The sequence below is a fragment of the Colius striatus genome, chromosome 1 (genome assembly GCF_028858725.1).
Source record: "Colius striatus isolate bColStr4 chromosome 1, bColStr4.1.hap1, whole genome shotgun sequence".
NCBI lineage: Eukaryota > Metazoa > Chordata > Aves > Coliiformes > Coliidae > Colius > Colius striatus.
The window spans coordinates 43,522,358-43,541,301 of record NC_084759.1 but is presented as its reverse complement, the minus strand read 5'-3'; the positions used below and the strand labels follow the sequence as shown (position 1 = coordinate 43,541,301).

The 18,944-nt window shown below is 40.4% G+C and overlaps 1 protein-coding gene across 4 annotated transcripts in view; it reads right to left on the bottom strand.

The window, feature by feature from the left end:
* Positions 1 to 5,222: 5,222 nt before the first annotated feature.
* Positions 5,223 to 18,944, bottom strand: part of SLAIN1 (SLAIN motif family member 1) — a 46,565-nt gene continuing 32,843 nt past the window's right edge. The window contains exons 4-7 of one of the 4 annotated variants that reach the window (XM_061995854.1): positions 18,144 to 18,482; positions 10,837 to 11,001; positions 8,693 to 8,993; positions 5,223 to 6,225 (exon numbers count right to left, since the gene is read on the bottom strand). In XM_061995854.1, the coding sequence (XP_061851838.1) occupies positions 6,150 to 6,225; positions 8,693 to 8,993; positions 10,837 to 11,001; positions 18,144 to 18,482 (881 nt within the window). In that variant the 3' untranslated portion in view covers positions 5,223 to 6,149. Of the gene's footprint in view, positions 6,226 to 8,692; positions 8,994 to 10,836; positions 11,002 to 11,062; positions 13,531 to 18,143; positions 18,483 to 18,944 lie in introns of those variants that run through there. The other 3 variants (XR_009818691.1, XM_061995874.1, XM_061995863.1) reach the window with 3 other exon arrangements.

The window sequence follows — 18,944 nt, the reverse complement described above, 5'->3', positions numbered from 1 at the left end:
GCATAGACGTGATGCTGAACGACATGGTTTAGTGATAGGCTTGGCAAGTGTTAAGTTAGTGGTTGGAGTCAATGATCTTAAAGGTCTTTTCCAAAATGACTCTGAGAAAAAAATTTAAATGTGGCTTAAATCTGACACAGAAACCATACAGTCACCTTCAGCTAATGTTATGCTGAAAATAGCCTGTTCTGCCTCTTACTATGTCCAGATTATTAAAATCTCCCATGTAGCATGGAATACATGCAAAGAAATTGGCACTTACTTACATATGCTCTTAAACAGACTGGGGAGCCACATAGGCTAATTATGACCAAAAAATACCAGGATCTGCACAAATATATCATAATGACATGTCAAACATGCAGAGCTACTCTTAAGAAAATGGCAGCTACAACAGGTTTCATAGCAAGACTTCTAAACTTCTGACATTCCATGTCTCCTCTTTCCCCTTATGAGCTCAGGATGTATAAAGTACACTACCACAATGAGTGCTGCACTGCTACATCAAGTGCTTGATATTGCAGTCATGAATATGCCTCAAGGATTATGCCAAAACAAGCATTTAGGCAATTCCTTTTGGTTAAAAGCTTTGTAATGCCAAAACCACCTAAATGCTTGTCTTATATAAAAAAAAAAGAAGTTTCAGGAGTGAACTTATCTAATCTCTCATTTCCTTCCATGAGATGTCTTGCAAAAAGTGGTGTTGAACTGAACATGCAGAAAAATAATCCCTGAGGTCTCTTAGGTCAAAGCCAGCCTCTTGAATTGCACTTGGAACTAAGGGGCAGTCTGGTCAGATGAGAGTGTGAAAGTGTGAGCCTGCTGAGAGGTTGCTGTCTCTGGCATTACCACCCTGTCACACCTATTAGCATCTTTTCATGCCTTAAACTTCTCTTCCATTGTTATTAATTCAGATTAACTATAACTGCTTACCTTGCCAGGTAATAACTGAAAGTCCCAGTAATGGAGACACAAGATGCACCAAGGACCTGGGCCCTGGTGAGTGAGCAGAATAACTCAGTGGGTGCAGGTAGTGGGGAAGCTGCAGGAGTGGCTTCTGGGAGAAGCTGCCAGAAGCTTCCTCCATGTCCAGTAGTGCAAATGCCAGCCAGCTTCAGGACAGACCCGCTGCTGGCCAAGGCCAAGCTCATCAGTGATGGTGGTTACACCTCTGGAATAACATGTTTAAGAAGGAGGAAAAGGTCAGGGAAGGAGGAGGAGGACGGGCTCCAAGCACCACCGCAGAGATTCCCCTGCAGCCCATGGTGCAGCTCATGGTGAGGCAGGCCCCACTTCTGCAGCCACAGAGGTCCATGGTGGAGGAGATATGGATGCCAGAGCAGGTGGATGCCCAAAGGAGGCTGTGATCCTATGACAGATCCAAGCTGGAGTAATCTGCTCCTGAAGGGCTGCACTCCATGGAAGGAACTCATGCTGGAGGAATCCATGAAGACCTGCAGCCCATGGAAAGGACCTATGTTGGAGAAGTTCACAGAGGACTGTCTCCTGTAGGAGGGATCACACGCTGAAGCAGGGAAAGAGTGTGAGGAGTTATACCCCTTGAGGACCAAGGAGCAGCAAAGACAAAGTGTGATGAACTGACTATAACCCCCATTCCCCATTTCCCTGAGCCACTGCAGGGGTGGAAGTAGAGAAAACTAGGAGTGAAGTTGAGCCTAGGAAGAAGGGAAGAAAAGTGGTTGAAGATTTGGTTTTGATTCTTATTATCCTACTCTGAGTTAGTAATGAAGTAAACTCGTTTCCCCAAGTTGAGTCTGTTATGCCCATAACACTAACTGGTGAGTGATCTCCCTTGTCCTTATCTCAACACACAAACCTTTTGTTAAATTTCCTTTCAGGATGGGGTGGTTGAAGAGCTTTGGTGGGCACCTGGCATCCAGACAGGGTTAACCCACCTTCATGGGATCTGGAGGTGGATGGTCAGGGACCATTTCAGCCACAAGAGTACATGTAGCCACTGACAGAGGTCACAACTAAGGTGGAATCAGGGGATTGCAAAAGTTGGAAGTGTAGAGAAAAAGATGGCTAAGCAGATGAGCTGCAGGGGGTATTGCAAATGAAATCACCTGGGAAAAAGAAAATAAAACCAGACCAACCACATCAGTGACAGAGAAAGTCATTTAGGCTTAGTCTCTTCTTTTTTATCCAGAATTTCTGAATTGGTAAGTCATCCTGGAGGACTAAACACCACAAAATAGTGTTCATTATTCACCTGTTATTGTTAATTATGAAGCCTTAGCCATCATTCATATAGCATGCTTAAATAGCGTTTTCCATAATAACGTGCTAATTTTTAGTCTTTGTGTTAGGATACAGGTATTGTAATGTCAGGCCTGAGATCCTGGGCTTCATGCTGCACAAACACAACAGCAACTCCTGTCTCCCACAACTTGTGATTTTGGTGCAGCAAAAAACACTAGTCAGAGAACAAAAAGGTGATAAGGAAGCATTTGTTAATGGGCTCAAGGTCCCATTAGAAGACACTGGCAGTTTAACTGTGCTTTTGCTTTTAGTGGTACTGCTCCAAACAAAAAGTCTTTAAGGAAGGCTTTGAGGGTGAATAAAAAATCAAGTCCTTATGTTTATGGGGGACTCCCCCCACAGTGAAAGACAACATGGAAGGGAGCTAGGAGGTGCTTTGCTTGCAAAAGGCATAGCACAGGCTGCAGGATATGGAAAAGAGAACAACTACCTTATAACTTTTAAACTCTCTTCAACAAAGAGGAAGAAATGAGTAGCAATGCACAAGAAGCAGTAAAAGCACTGACAATGATCAAAGCAAGACAGGAAAATGATCTTACTGTTTTAGTTTGGACAGATCTCACATGCTGAAGACACTACAAGGCCAAATATGACTTTAGGTGAGGAGATCACGCATGAATGCACTATGTTTAGGGATGAAAAAAAGAAATGTAGATCTTCAATTTATTATGCAAAGTATGCAGGACTTTGACAAACACAATATTAAGTTCTAGAAAAGTCAAAGACGCTGCTCAAGTTATAGGGTTGAATGACTAGAAAATTATTAAAGGTTTTCATTCCCAGTGACAGAAAAGAGAAGGGAAAAAACATTAGAGAAAAAGGTTGAGTCATGACTCAGCTGCTCAAGAGCTGAGCCCCAGACTACAGTTTGGACAGGAGGTAAGTCATTTTAGAGAGACAGCAACAAGGAGATTTGGGAGTGGGATTTGCATTCATGGAGCAAAAGAGAAGGGCAAAACAGGGGAAGGGGCAAAGAGAAAATTCTCAAATGTTCCCTTATACTTAAAATGAAACTTTGGCTGTGAAAAATAAGTCTAATCCTTTATTTTTAAAGATAACTGCATGGCCTTGCTGTTTCCCATTGCCCTGGAGGAGATTCTGCCTCTCCCAAAACTGAGTGTGACAAAAGTGGTTTTGTGTTGCATATTTCACACGTTTTGCTCCCAGTGAGACTGTGGTGAGATGTGTGACACTCTGGGCACAGTGCAGTAGTATCTGGTTCATTGATTCTGGTTCGTTCTCAGGGGAAAGAGCCAGCTCCCTAAACTACAGGCAAACAGCAGCAGTAGTACAGATCATGCTTGAAATGAGTGATTCTGTTCATTCTTTGAGTGCAGAAAAGAGAGCAAGCTGCTCACACCTTGGGTTTCCTCCTAAAGTTTGATGGCATTCAGTGTGACAGATACCTAACAACAACTCTTCAAACAGCAAAGCTATAAGGTTACCAAATCCTGCCATGAAAGAAGAATGTATTGCTAGGGAACAGGACAATTAAAAGTGAAAAAACAACTGTATCTTCTCAAAGAGTTCATTAATCCAAAATGCTTGGCTTTCCAGTTCATGACATGCTTGTAGTGTTAAATTTAAAAATGCAAATCACACAGTTGGGCACCTTCTTTTAGCAGGCTGTCACCATATATAAACAACACTGGGGACAAACACATGCACTGGGTTCAAACCAAGAGCCTGAAAAACTGAAGCGCTTTTAGTTACTAAAAAGAAAATGTTTGCAGAGTACTTACTGCCCTCCAGTGTGCAACTCAGTATTACCTCCAACAGCTGCAACCCATTTCAAAAACAGAGTTATGCAGAGCTGAGGTCCCCCAGATAATAGAGGAACAGGGATAAAATCCTGGCACTAAGGGAGTGGAGAGATCGTGCAGACCAGGGCTGGTATGGTCGGCAGTGTGCAGATGCTAATCATTGCCACTGGTCTCCAGCCATCTTTTGTGAAAAAGATTGCTTTGGTTCCCTAGCACCAGAAGAGCTTATTAATTTGGAAGGTTCTGCAGCCTTCCTTGTTGTTAAGTAAATATAAAAACTACCCCCTAAGCTGCTCTGCACTATCACTATCAGCCTGTAAGCAAGATAACCCATTCAAGACAAAAGAGACTGTCTACAAATAACTACTTTAACCAGCAGCAATGTCTTCCAGTTAAAGTTTCTTATGAACAAAATGAGTTTGGCACACTCCCACTGAAATACCCACCTGTGCAGAGGCAACTTCCTTGTTGGAATATTTCTTGATACCTGCTTCAACAGTTGGGTTGGGTTTTTTTAAACATTTTTTAACTGGATTAGAAGTAAAGTATGAAAACGGAAGTGTTTGGTTGATCTATGTTAAACAATGTTCTGTTCCACAGGGATACTACTGCATTACTATACAGTTACTTCTCAGTGTAATGAAGATTTTACTCACCACTAAAATCTTCTCCTGTCTTTTTATTTTAGCTTGCTCTTTTAAGAAAAGCAGGTCCTGAGCATATCCAGAGCAAGACCGAGAGCAAATTCGGAGCCATGGTGAAAGACTCACTTGGTACACAATCTCTGTTTCTCATTGCACGTCACATCTGCAAATGTGGAATCTGAACATTGATAAAAAAATCTTAAGATGATAATAAGACTGATTTACAAATAAAACATTTGTCTCTATGCATATTATGGCTTCGTAACACCAAAAAATCTTTTAAGTCAGAATTTTTCAGATGAACTTAGTTAATATTTGCAAAAATACACCATAATCTTTACAAATGTTAAGTAATAAAAGCTTCAGGAACTACGTAGATGCCAGTTACTACATTCTGACAAGGTCTGCACTGCACACTCAAGAACAGCATTATTGCTGAAATAGATTCTTTATTTCGGAAACATTCCAAAACAGCAGTATACACAGTCGTAATCAAATATTAAGTCATATGCCATTATAAGAAAGCATCGATTAGTGCAATTGGATTTTGTAAAAGATCTATCAAAAAGATTTATTTGCATTAAAACTCATTTTCCATAAGCAACTGTTAATAAAACATTACAGTTTTATTCTTTGTAATAAAGTACTGATAATCAACTGTAGTTTTAGAGATCACCGTATAAGTGCAACGTGACTTTTGCTGCCATTTTAAATACAAAACACTATGACAATAAATTAACAATTGAATAAGTGGTGAAAGACCAACAAAACCACGCTGTCCCAGCTGGATGGCAAATTCCAGTGAATGCTACTTTTTTGGAGGGGGGGTGTATGTGTGTGTGTGCGCTTCTGCAACATAAACAAACTGCTTTGTATTGCCAAGGGTATGATTCCGTAAGGTATGTTCCTAGCGCTAAAAAAAGTACGTTACCCCAAAAATATTATTTATGGCACAGAAAAGTTAAATTATCTCTCATTGTTGTTCAAGGTTCAGGCAAGTTAAAATGAACGTTAAGGATACAAAATAAAACGGACTGGGAACACTAGAAAAGAAATTCAAGCACGTACGTAATTCGCGCCAAATTCAGAATAAATTGCATGATGCCTTCACACCAAATACATTATCTTAGGATTTCAGTATGGCAAAGCTGCCCAGAAGCATTACCTTCTAGTTCTTTCCAAAGAAATATTCTGGTACTTTGCACATATATAGTACTTTAACACTGCCATTGTTGGTCTGATAACAATGCAGCTGTCCAGGTAACTGATCAAGTGCAATTTTTAGTATTTGATAAGCCGTTCATTTTTTAAAAATGACATGGCATTATGGATGGTTACATATTAAAATCCTGGGGGGAAATAATACTGTATGACCCTCCTTTCCCAAATCAGTGTTACCCAGCCAGCTGGGTAAGGAAATCTGCACTTTTTTCTTTCCATCGTTGATGGGCATCCTTCATCAATAGCAGCCATCTCTCCAGTTCCCATCCCGCATCGTGCTGAGTGATGAAAGTGGCTTTGGAGGCTGAAGAAAACTGCATTAACCAAATGACAAAAAAAATAAAAAGCAAAGGAAGTCATATTGCATGTGAAAGACCAAGGTAAGAAACATTTACTTTTGCAGTAACACAGGCTCTGTGGCTTGCTAAGAGATTTCATTCTGGCATACTTCTGGCTCCAAGCTACTGTGAATGTAAAGATCTATAGTGAAGTTAAGGCCCCTTCAAATGAGATCCCATTACTGTTACTGGTCTTAGCAGGTTAAAAGGTTTATAAAAAAGGAATTTGGTGAATAACTGTCACTATGCACGAGACCTCTCCAAATAGGAAGACTTGTTTTTTCAGGGCAATAAAAACTTGTTTTTGTCACTATGGATGGTAGACATCCCACAGGAAACATTCTCCAAAAAGCTGTTGTGCTCAGCATGCTCATGAGAAAAACAGCACTAAAGAATTTTGGCATTTGATTAGTTGAAGAACTCTATCAAGTCCTGCTCAAGACCCTCTTACCAAGACATGTGACAACATGTTCCCATCCTACAGCTGAAGCCAGAGAGCCATCGGTCCCAGTACCACCACTTCTGCAGGGAACTCTACAGCCTCTGGTCCCCCAGCCTCACACTTGGGCTGTATCTCTCATGAATCAATGAAGATTTATTACAAAATTATTGTAGACCATCTTCCAAACTCTCCAGGTACTACCTAAGGTAACTGCTTCAAATAAGATTTTTAAAAACAGGAAAAAACCCATCTGGCTCAATCTGACTGCAAACTCACTGCTGACAAGGCAGATTACCTCTAATTTTCCACGAGCACATTTCAGTTACACCTAAACTTACAGAATTGGCTGAAAATAAAGTGTCTCAATTCCGTGAAACTGTAAAACCAGTTCTCAAGCCTTGTTTTCACACTTCTGACTCTGATGGCTGAATTCCTTCCAAGAAGATTCCACATGAACTCAAAATGCCATTATTTTCCACTGCATTAATGAAATGAGGATCTGAAAGATCTGTAGGTTGAGCTCCAACCTGTCCTTGCTTTTACAATCCTACAAACTTGTGCAAAGATCATCTTCAAGCAACAGATGACACTGCTAAGGTACATATGAAGGTAAGGAGGCAGGAGCCCTGGCTTTCTGGACTATAAATAGCCTTGTTACTGATTTGAATCAGCTTCTAATAAAAACAGTGTTGAGAGTACAGTGTCTTACTTTCCCACTGAAACATCTTAATTTTGTTTTTCTTTAATACTGGCTGCTGTATTGAAGTTACAAAATAGCAAGGGACTGGTCTTCATGACCCAGAAAGTCTCTCTCACATGTTGCTATGAAAGATTTAAGAGCTCTGCAGAAGAACATGGAAGTGGAGGAAAGGAAAAAGAAACAAAGAAAGAAAATCCTCTGCTATAAAGAAGTCTAACAGAGAGTTCCAGCAGAGAGCAAAGAAGGTTATAATAGAAATCTCATGGTACAGACTTCATCAAAGAAGAAACCTTGCGGCTCTTTATCAAAGTTTCACCACAGTTGGTCAAAATCAAAAATGTTGTCTGTCACTTCAGTGCAATCCCTGAGTAACTCAATCAACCAAAGAAAGAATGTGAGCAATTGAACTTATTCTGGATCTAGCCAGTATCCAGTGAAAAGTATAAAAATTGTGAGAGCTAAACAGTGACAGTTCATCCAGCTAAAAAACAGGTGGTCACGCAGCAGGCCCTCACAAGAGGAGGGAATCATATCACGGAGAGAAATAGTTGGAAGTGACACAAGTTGATGAAAGTTTCTCTTTGAGAAGCTTAATCAACTATTAATCACAGAACACAGAGTTAAAAGTTTAACTCACAGCTGTGATTAAGTGATTAAAGCATAGAACATAGTCTCTTTCTTCAAGCTTATTTTTTTGCTTGCTCTAAAAAAGCCCATAATTTTGAGATTAAATTGTCTTGGAAAAATGCATTTGCTTAACAGTACAGCTCACTGCAAGCATGTGATAGTCCAGGATTCCCTGTTTGCCTGTATCTCCCAGTTGAAACTGAAAAAATGCTGGTTCAGCCAAAGTCAGTACTATCCAGGATATTTCCTTCCTCACAATTTTGTAACATCACAAGTCAAATTCTTTTATAATAGGGATGCAACTCTTTCTATTTGAGTACTCTAAGATTTGCCCATCCTGTGACATTGCAATAGCAGTTGGCACAGGTCTGGAAGAAGGCAAGCCACACAAGTTAATGATATGACGTTTCCATTGGTTTTGATCTCTTATTGATGGCTGTCAATCCATTCTACCCTAGATGTGATTGCATTCTATCAGTTATCAGTGTTTACTAGGAACTAGCAGCAAGCATTGGCCATCACTCCTTGGAAGGAAGTCTTCACTCATTCAGTGACTCAGCACTGGTAGAAACTCTTCTGTTTTATAGCCCAGTTTCATATTCAGGAGAAAAAACCCAACCCACAATCTAAGCCAACGACATCCGCATAGGGAAGGAGGTTTGTTTAACTCTTACCTTCGAACTGGCTGTGCAATTTTACTTCTGGGGATGCCACTTCCATTGATGGTCAGCGATGGTCTTGGAAGAGCACTGCGCCCTACAATCCCTTGACTGGCAGTCTTGTTTGGCATTGGGATCCCAGTGTTGGAATATAAGTTGTTGGACATGGGGCTACTGCTGCTGCTGCTGCTGCTGCTACTACTACCACCTTGTACAGTTGGGCTTACGTAGGCCGTAGCTTTGAGAGGCTGTCTGACAGACACTGGAAAGTGTCCCATGCTGTGAACTCTGTGTTGAAGCTGTCCTGGTGATGGAACTGTAAAGAGTGTTAGAAAAGGAAGTAACAAGGTCAGTACGCAACAGACGAGGCCAAGTAGTAACACTTCTAGAGAGATCTCAATAGGAACAAATACATCATCATACCATTTACTTGCTAATTATAAACTGCTGAAAAAAAACCCCTTGGATCCAATACTGTGTCCAGTAACACACTGAATTACAATACCTTCTTGAGCCCCCTTTTGAACAAACATCTCATCCTATATTCATCCTTTCTTCTCCCTGAAAGAGGTTTGATTAGCCACTACATGCACACTAATTACACCTATGCACTTACAGCTTTAAATGGGAGAAATTGCTGAAGGTGAAAATTCATTAGTTAAATCATTTAGATTTCTCTAAGATTGCTTGCAATAACCATGTCTTCTTTAAGGAACATCAAATCAAAGCATTGTAAAACATCACAAAAGTCTTAAACTTCATGTATAAAACCAGTAAAAAGTCTATAAAAAGTCTGGAACGTAACAGCGTATACCAAGGCCAGTATTATGTAAACTACCATTTTAAAACAATTCTGTGGGTTTCAGAAGGTTTCTATATAGATTTTCTACACAATCCTGCCCTCTGGTGTACATCAGACACGCACCTGCTTCAGAGTTCAAGACATACCAAAACCAAACTGCCAAAAGCCCAAAGCACATAAACTAGTATACTGCATACAGGCCAATCCCTTTTCAAGGCTTTGAAAAAAGGTATCTTAAGATCATTTAAAGACACAGAAGAAAATATAGATGTGTGATTCAACTAAACAATATTTACAACATATTGCTGTAGAACTCTTACTGTAACATAGCTAGTTAAATATCCCAGCACAGACACTTACTAGAAATGTTTTTCAAAAAGTGATTTCAAAAAAATCCCATTTGATACATACATACAATAAACACAAAGAGGAACATATCTTTGTGTATATATATATAATATATATATATGTTTTAACAGTAAATAAAATTAAACTCTCAATGCACTACCAGGCAAATTCAAGAGGGAATCTGAACAACTACTTCCATTCTCTTATTCAAACAGGACTAAAGTAAAACAAAACAAATCCAGCAGTTATGTATATTTTCCAGAAAAGATGCAATTTAATAGTTTTGAAGATACTTGTAAATTGGATACTCAAATTGGAAAGGAAACTCCCAGAGGAAAAGGCTTTGCCAACTTCTCCCTTCAAAATCTCACAGGACATGGGAAGCATAAACCAAATCCTTTTTCCATTAACTCTGAGTACCTCAACCCAAAAAGATGGGTTTGGATTTTGAGCTATCTTGTTCACATTCTACATTAATAATTCAACATCCACTAGATCAACACTCCCTTCATCCCCCTTCATGAAGTCACCTAAATTAAACTAATTACACAGTCTGTCTAATTCCTCCACTGAAAAAAAATATATTTGAGGCTATAATCCTCTGTTTACATTTCTCCAAAGTGGCTCAAATTCAGCAGGAGAGAGGTCACGTTATTTTAAGAGTGTTTATAGAGTGTACTGCAAACCTGCATTGTATAAATTACCAAGAAAAGCAGTTTTCAACTATAGTGTCTAAACTAAAAATGTAAGCTTATATGAACTAGTTGCATTATTTGGGCTTCTACAGTACTGCTACTAATGATTACTGTCATTTTACAGCTGGCACAAAAGAAATGGGCAAAGAAGAAAAAGCAAGCAGGTGATAAAACTCTCAATACTGCTTAATAAGACTGGCAGAATCTACTTTCCAAAACAGAAACTTCTAAAATCCCAAACTATATTAAGATGTGGTGCAGAATTAACACAACTATCAGTTCCTTGCATGCAGATAAAGACGATCGGTACTTACTACACGATTGCATCCTTGAAATCCCATTACTCGCTCCATGCAAATTGGAGTCAAAGCTCTGACTGTTCCTCACAGTGACTGGAGAACTAGCAAAGCCAGCGTTACTGTTAATGGTGGGGGTACTTGGCATCCGAGCAAGGTTAGGCATGCTTCTTCGAAGTTTATCTGAAGCAAAAAAAGACAACATCCACGGTCACATCAGAATTTCCAAGACACAAGCAGTCTCTGAATCATTTCTGTAGAAAACCATGAAAACAAGTTGCTTTAACACAAAAGAAAGGTTTTACTTTGCAGGAGGAATATGAATACATTATTGCCAGCCTACTAATTGAACCCTTCTGACTATTTTAACAGCACGATTACACACAAATGATTTTAAACATGTGAACTGGCAGCACATTCTTGGAATCACAAGGATTTAAACACTGAAGCATCATATTAAGGATGAGTTTCCCATAAATGTGTAAAGTAGGTCAGACGAATCATGCCCTAAATCTGCCTGTTTCTGTGCAGCAAATACAAAGCAAGGCTGCAATGACAAACTTAGACATGGATATCTACGTTGTGGATGTCTAAAGACAGGTGAGACAAACCCATCCTAAGTGACTAAAGTCTTGCTTTCAGGTGCTAATGACATGCTAAAAATTCTGTTCAGTACCCAACCTTATTACAATGTTAAGTATCTGCAGGTGGCCATGTTACTGGGATTGGACTAGATGATCTTTCAAGGCCCCTTCCAACCCTTAAGAATCTGTGATTCAGTTGATTGGAGCCCTCAGTTGAGCCCTCAGGATTTTCAAATCTGATGTTTCTCTCTCCAGCCCCACTTGTGGTGCCTGATTTGGTGGGCATTTTTAAAACAGGCCTGTAGAGCTGTTCACCACTGTGGGGAAATAACAAGTCATTCCTTAATCTGTCATTGCCACCACTAATGCTGGTCTCTTGGCCAGGTTCTGGAGCTCAAGTGCTGTACCCTGACGAGGCGGCCATCTTTCTTCTGGTACCATGGTCAGCATGGAGGCCACCAGCTCCTGCCCCTACTGTAGGTTCCAGTGCCTGTCAGATGTCTGTCTCCAGTTCCCACACCGCAATAGAAAGCAGGGGTATGCTTGTCTTCTACAAGGCAGCCATGACTGCTCTCTCCAATGGCAACCAGGCTGTTTTGGATTTATGCATGGGAATGACACATCACAGATGGCTTGGAACTGCTCTTTTGGGTCAACTTTACACAGGCCAAGTTCAGTTCACAGAAATAATGAATTCACTCGCAAATCAGTTTATCAGTCCACATACATACATAACCAATCTAACACCATCATGAGCTCCTCTAATCCTTAAAGCTGCTAACAATTGATAAGTAATAAGAAGTGACAGGACAGTTCTATCCATACAGGGTACTAGTAGTCACTAACAGTAACTTCAATATGTGATGCCCACTCCATAAACTCCAGCAAACTGAGTCTCAGAAAGGCTACAACTCCAGATGTTTTGTTTATGACTGGTCCTCATGATAAGAACTGGTACAGAATCCTGAAAACAGTAAAAAATATTCTTGTAACAGGTCCACGTCCAGCATTTCTACCATCCTCATGTCTCAAGTCCCAATTATTAGTGCCTACCTGCCCTTGACAGTATCTCATGCACACATATCCTGTAATGATGAGACTTTTCTCTCTCCATCTCAACTAAGGCTGACTCTCAGTTACCACAGAAAACCATTACTGTCTAGGAAATAAATATTCATGTCAAATCCATTACATTTTCATAATTTTGAAATCAAACAGTAGGTATGGGAGGTAAGCTAGACAAGATTCCAGTGCAGGAAAAGGAAATGCGAGGTTTGAGTTCCTGGAAGTGAGAGTACAGCCAAATCCTAATAAAGAACCAGTTTTAAGAGTAAGCCTTCATCAAAGATTCAGAGTTGTGTTCTCATCAGTTGTGACTCACTGTGACACTGTCAGTGGTACAGCAGTGAATGTTAGCAAAGGTATTGCCACCATAGTTCAGTTCAGTATTAATAACTCAATGATAATATCACCCTCCCAAAACTGTCCTGGGGATGCACACGGTGCTATCCTTACAGCTACTATAGCTCCCTATTTCTGAAATAGTCTCGATTCTGCTAACTGGAAGGGGAACTGTCTTCCAGTGATGCAAGCCTTGGCCAAGAGTGGCAGAAAAATCATGATTAGGAGATGTCTGTAGCTACTGCTAATTTTGGAGTCCTAATCTACTCTTCGAAATCCCAGCTTCTGAAATCCTAGGTCAACATTACAGCACTTGGCAAAAAAGGTTTGAGCAGCAGGATGGTGGTAGGGAAGATTGCACTATGTAAACCAGCTTCTCTAATCCTATCCACATATCATGCTGTATAAGCAGAATTCCTTGGATTCTGCACACTCTTCCACTCAGGGACTGCATCAGCCACCACAGGCATGATCTGTGCCTTGTCCAGTGGATGCTGCTATATTAGCAGGAAAAACAGGCACAGAAGTAGCTTGGATATCCTCATGTCATGGGTGGCCAAATCTTTTGCCTCCTGTTCATCGGTCCCTTTTCATTCCAGCAGTCTGCTCTGCTGCTGATTCATTCGGTCCTTGGGCAGCAGATTCCTGCTGCACCTGCAAATTCTCATCCATCAAGCATCTGGGTTACTTCTTTGGTGAGTCCTTGTGTCTGCTGAGACAAATGGCCCTGAAAAGCAATGAAAATGGCAGGTCAGTTCCATGTTTGGGGAAAACCCAGAAATGTTCATCTTCGTGACATTTTGCAGCTTTCATCTCCTTGGATGATGCATCCTCTTTCATCTCTGTCTTGAAGTTTGCTCAGTCATCTGTTCCTTTCCTAAGAACAGTGGAAAGAGTCCTACAGAAGTTTTGTTTGTAAATGAAACGCTGGCTCTTGTGAGCTTGCTATTTGGAAACAGAGGAAGTTATGTGATTTTAATGTCATTTGAGGCTACTGAGATGTGGAGAGACATGTGGTTGCTAGAAATATATAAGAACACAAAAGTATTTTTCCATGCCATTAGTAGAAAATCTTCCCTTTCTAGAGCTCTTTGGTCTCCTGTGACTGATGAGAAAATTATCAGAGAGGAGGAGTGAGGGGGTAGAGCTGAGATATACTCTCAGGTGAGAAGTGCTTTGCCCAAATAGTTCTGTTTATGATGAATGCTGGGATTTGATGCAGTTTCTGCTACCTCTTCTGTATTAATCTGGCTCAGTGGCAAATCTACAAAATCATCAGTTGTTTACAGTTCATTCAGTCAGGAAGACAAGGATAACAGCACCAACTAGGAACTCTGAAGGACCTGCACCTTTTCTATGGAATTCACAGTTATTGTGACCTACTAACTGAGTCTCAACTATAACCTAGGCTAAAACAACTATGATGGAGCCACAGTAGGATGGAGCCATATAAAGCCTTACAGAGGTATCTTCATCTTTCTCAGTCTTCTTTGAGATGTACTACTACAGATGTAGTATTATCGAGATGCTTGAAAGTACAAAGTACAAGCATAGGTCATTTAAGGGAGCTGACAACCAGCTCCTGGTTATTGACAACTTCTCAAAACAATCCATGCATATACACATGTGCTTGTCACTTGATGAGTGTACTCTAGGTGGTATATGTTGCTCGTCTCACATATCTGTAGCAGAATGATACGCCAAAAATCACCTACTGCATGTTCACACTTTTCCCTCTACGTGGCATCCACACTGAATTGCCTGTTGCCCACAGCACAGGAAAAACTGAGACCTGTCAAATACAGAGTTCTCTGTCCTCAACTGGAAACATGCACCCCACAGCAGAGATCATAATGACGACTGGTGCAAAACAGGTCAAAAAGCAGGCAAAAGCATCACTTATTTTATCAAGCATTCCACAAAATTACAGTAAAGACAGCTGTTTGCCTCTTTACCCAGCTGCCTCAGTTACTACTAGCTTTTTTCCAGGAAGTTCATCCTGACTCTGTTTCCTCTCTGAAGTCAGCCTCATATCAGTGGCACAGCTTCTTTCTGGCAGGACACTAGAACAGGCAGCACTTGCCTTCTGTCTTCTGCTCCTAGCACTGCTGTTGGCTACCTGCATTCCACTGCTGCTTGTATTTTTTTCTCCTTCCCTGACCTAATACTGTCACCGACTGAAGATTGATGTCCATGTAGCACACAAACGGATCTTGGCCTCACAGCAATGCTGCCCCAGAAGACGTGCGCTCGTGGTGGGCTGCCAGACTGGGAGTTCTTGTAGCAGTTCTTGATAAGCATCATCTTTTCTCTGCCCAAATGCCTCATGCAGTGAGGCTCTCCTTGCAAGGAGGGCTTAAGTTGGCTCTACAGTGAAGTGACTTAAAACACACATATTCATTCACTGTTACTCTCTGCAACAAAACGACTCATAAGCCTTGCCAAAAGTGCACTACTGTTAAGGAATATGGTAAACTGAATCAGAATTATTAGTCTCTCAGAGCAAACTGTATCATTGTTTAAGCTATGTTAGCAGTTTCCTACATGTATTTAAACCCTTTATACAAACTCTACAAATCCAGCCCTGTCTTATGTGTATTGTAGGCGCAAATAAGTTATGGAAAAAGAAGAAGTAAAGGATCTGTGTTTTTTCAGTTTTAAATATTATGTTCTGTATTATGCAGATATTCAGAGTTTGTTCTGAACTTCTTAAGCTTGTAGACTGCATTACAATTACTTTCTTACATTATAATTAATTACCTGAGGAGGATAAATTAATGCCTTGATCTCTGAACATCTAAGTTTAATATCTGAACTACATCTGTTAGGTTTACAACATTTGTGACACCCTAAACACACTAGGGTCTAGTTAAAAGTCTGTGGAATCATCAGTTGATACAAAAGTGTGTAAAAGAACCAATACAGATTAAGAATTAAAAGTGATTGTCTCAGTTAAGTGAGAGACACCATTTTTCATGATTGTCATTACCTACATTTTTCTAACGTTGAACACTTTATTCAGAATTACTACCTCATCTCACCCTGGCTTCAAGGGTCTATATCTCCTGCCACAGATAGTTAACTGCAAATTAAAGCTACGTCCATTTTCTTTCCTCAACTTCTCCCCACTGATCACTCACTACTCTTGATATAATTTCAAAAATGACAAAGTAAGATATTTTTTCCCCTTTCTTTAATGAAGTTGACAGCAACCTCCTACAGGGAATTCTCTTTTCCTTACTGAACAAGGGAGATTATGAGCAGAAAAACATTCTGTAAATCTGTAAGAATAAACATTTTCCCACCTTGCAAAATACACAAATCAAAGTACATACAAAAAGTACCTCAGCTACTGTGCCACACCAAAGAAGCTTCAACGCAAGCAGGTAGAGCAGCATCTCTCACATCATTTGTTTCTAAAGGCAAAAAATTTTACTTTTCTTTGAACACATAGACTAGTTTTGAGGAAACACTGTGTCAAGGCTAAATACTGCTTTTTCATCCCAGACCAAGTCCTTCCACCTCCCATACTCCTCTTTCTCATTTGTCATGGTAAACTGTAACAGCGTGGAACACACTGTTCATCATAATGAGGTTCAGACAAATTCTTAGTGTAGCAGTCTACCTCCATTTCAATGTGTAGGAGAGTCCTTGAAAGACAATAAAACTGTTGCCAACATGATGAGAAGATGCCAACGAAAAGGTGCTGTCGTAATACCATGGAGATATACTCAATTCAGCAAGCACTTGACTCCTTGTCTGCCAACAGAACACAGCCAAGTAAGATGCCTCACCATCAGTATTTGCCACTTATGTGGATCAGTACTGTATGAGTCAGAGGCTGAAGGTACAGCAGTTGAAGAGATAATTCCTCTCTAAAGATAGTGATACTGGCTATTATAGGACTGTCTGTCATCCCAGCAAACAGGTAACTGATGCCATATGTGTCTTTCTGAGTTACACCAAATACATTATCCAACATCTCAAAGTTCTTAAAAAAAAAATGCAGCCACATAGTAAAATTGGTAGTCTTTTATATGCTTTCTAGTTAATGAACTCAGAATCTAGTATTTTTAGTGTCCTCTAAGTACCTTCTGAGGTTTCCATATGGGAAATATGGAACATGAAAAAAATAACTGGAAAAGCATTTGAGGACTGTATAAAATGATTGCAGTGCTACATCCTGCCCTTTTTCTTGAATTGAAATTACTTGATAACCCTCCCTTCTGTCTCCCCAAGGCTTCTTCAAGCCCAGCAGTGCTGTCCCATTCTTGTACCTCATCAGCAAGAAAAACAACACTGAAATTAATACGGCACATATGCTTTACCAACAAACACACACCTCGCCCTACCCTCTGTTAGCATCAGCCTTCTTTATATACTACCACTTGTCAATTATACTTCCATGGCACGTCTGTCTTTGAATGCAAATGCTTTTGGCACCAACCCGTCACATCTTATTTGTCAGGAAAGAAACATGCATACCTGTAGTGCTCTATAAATAGAAACTTTGTGTTGTTTTGAACAACACATCTATTTTCTTGCCCAAGAGTGAGCTGTAACCTGTAACGTTACAAACAAGACCCTGACTGAAAACTGACTGGTTTGTATTAGCTTGGGGAAAAGACTGAAGGAATAAGAAAGTAAGATGCAGCAGAAGGAAGGAAATTGTGATCATAATAAGAAATGAAAGCAAGGTAACAGCAGCAATGGAGGGAAACTTATGTCCTGAGTAAGCATTGAGAGACAAATCTTCCAGAGACTCTGGAATATATTTCAAATGCAGTGTAAAAAAACAGCAATGGCCCAGGAATGGCATTATCTCTCACTACTTTAACAATTTTGTCCTACCAAATCTGGTACAAAAGCAGTGTTGACCCCTGCAATAAGTAGTCAACGCTAGCTGCATTAACAATAAAGTCAGGAATAACAAAGGGAACGGAAATATGAAAACTCTTCCTTTTGTGTTTTACTGTATCCACAATGGACAAGCATAGGCCAAGGTCAAAATCTTAATCAGTCCTTCTAACCACCAGCCTGCTAAGGGATGCTCTTTCCTTTTAATTCTTTCTTCCTTTGCGGTCATCCTTGCAATGCTTCAGAACAGATTAAAGTAACAACTCTCATAACCAGGTCACAGATTACATTTTGTAGCAATTTACGTCACAATAATACACCTCAGTAATTTGCACAGGCTTAAATTGCTTGCCACAATTCATGGACTGATCTATGTGTCACACACTAAACACACTTCCTTCTATTGACACAACTGGACCTTTAAAACAGCCCTGGCACTTTGCACAGAGAAAAGGTCACTTCTTAGCAAAGCATGTAACCCACCTCCATTAATCCTATTTGGCTGCTGCTCTGGAGTTTGGGCTTGAGGAGAATAGTAGGGTTGCTGATAAGTATTTGAAGGGAAGTGCGGGGAGGTAGGGCTCCTCCTGCAGTCCCGGATACTGGAGAAAGTCTGTGAGTGAGGAATCCCTCTCTGGAAGGGGGAGCAGCGAGTCAGTCGTGGCTGTGGAGGCGGGAGGTGGTCAAACTCTTCCTCGTCCTCAAGGCTGTAACGATCGTATTCCTGGTCACCACACGTCCCTTTCTTTCCCGCGTGCAGAGAGACACTTGAACTGTGTCTTGACGCAGATGCTGAAGTTGAAGCATAATCTTGCCTGAGGCCTGTAAATTCCAAGAAGAGAATGACTCAGCTTCTGTTAAGTGATTAACTCTTAACATGCACTTCAATCCTGAAAACTAAACAGGTAAGTAGACATAATTTTACAGCAAGAACTGGATTCACAATATCACTAGTCTGAAGATCTGACGTAACATTCATCTGATCTCTTCAGTCTCTACCTTTCACGCATCTAAGCCTGAAGTATTTCCCTCAACATCCCCTTCTATTAAAAACTTAAAAAAATAATACAGGTATCTCCAAAATGCAGTACTCGTAAGACGTTTTAGATACTTCTCTTAACTAAGATGAACTGCCTTCAGGAGGCACCTGTTTCTCTGCCAACAGAAAGACTACATAGAATCATAGAATGGTAGGGCTGGAAGGAACCTTTAGAGATCACCTAAGTCCAATCCCTCTGCAGAAGCAGGTCAGCCTAGATCAGGTCACATAGGAATATGTCCAGG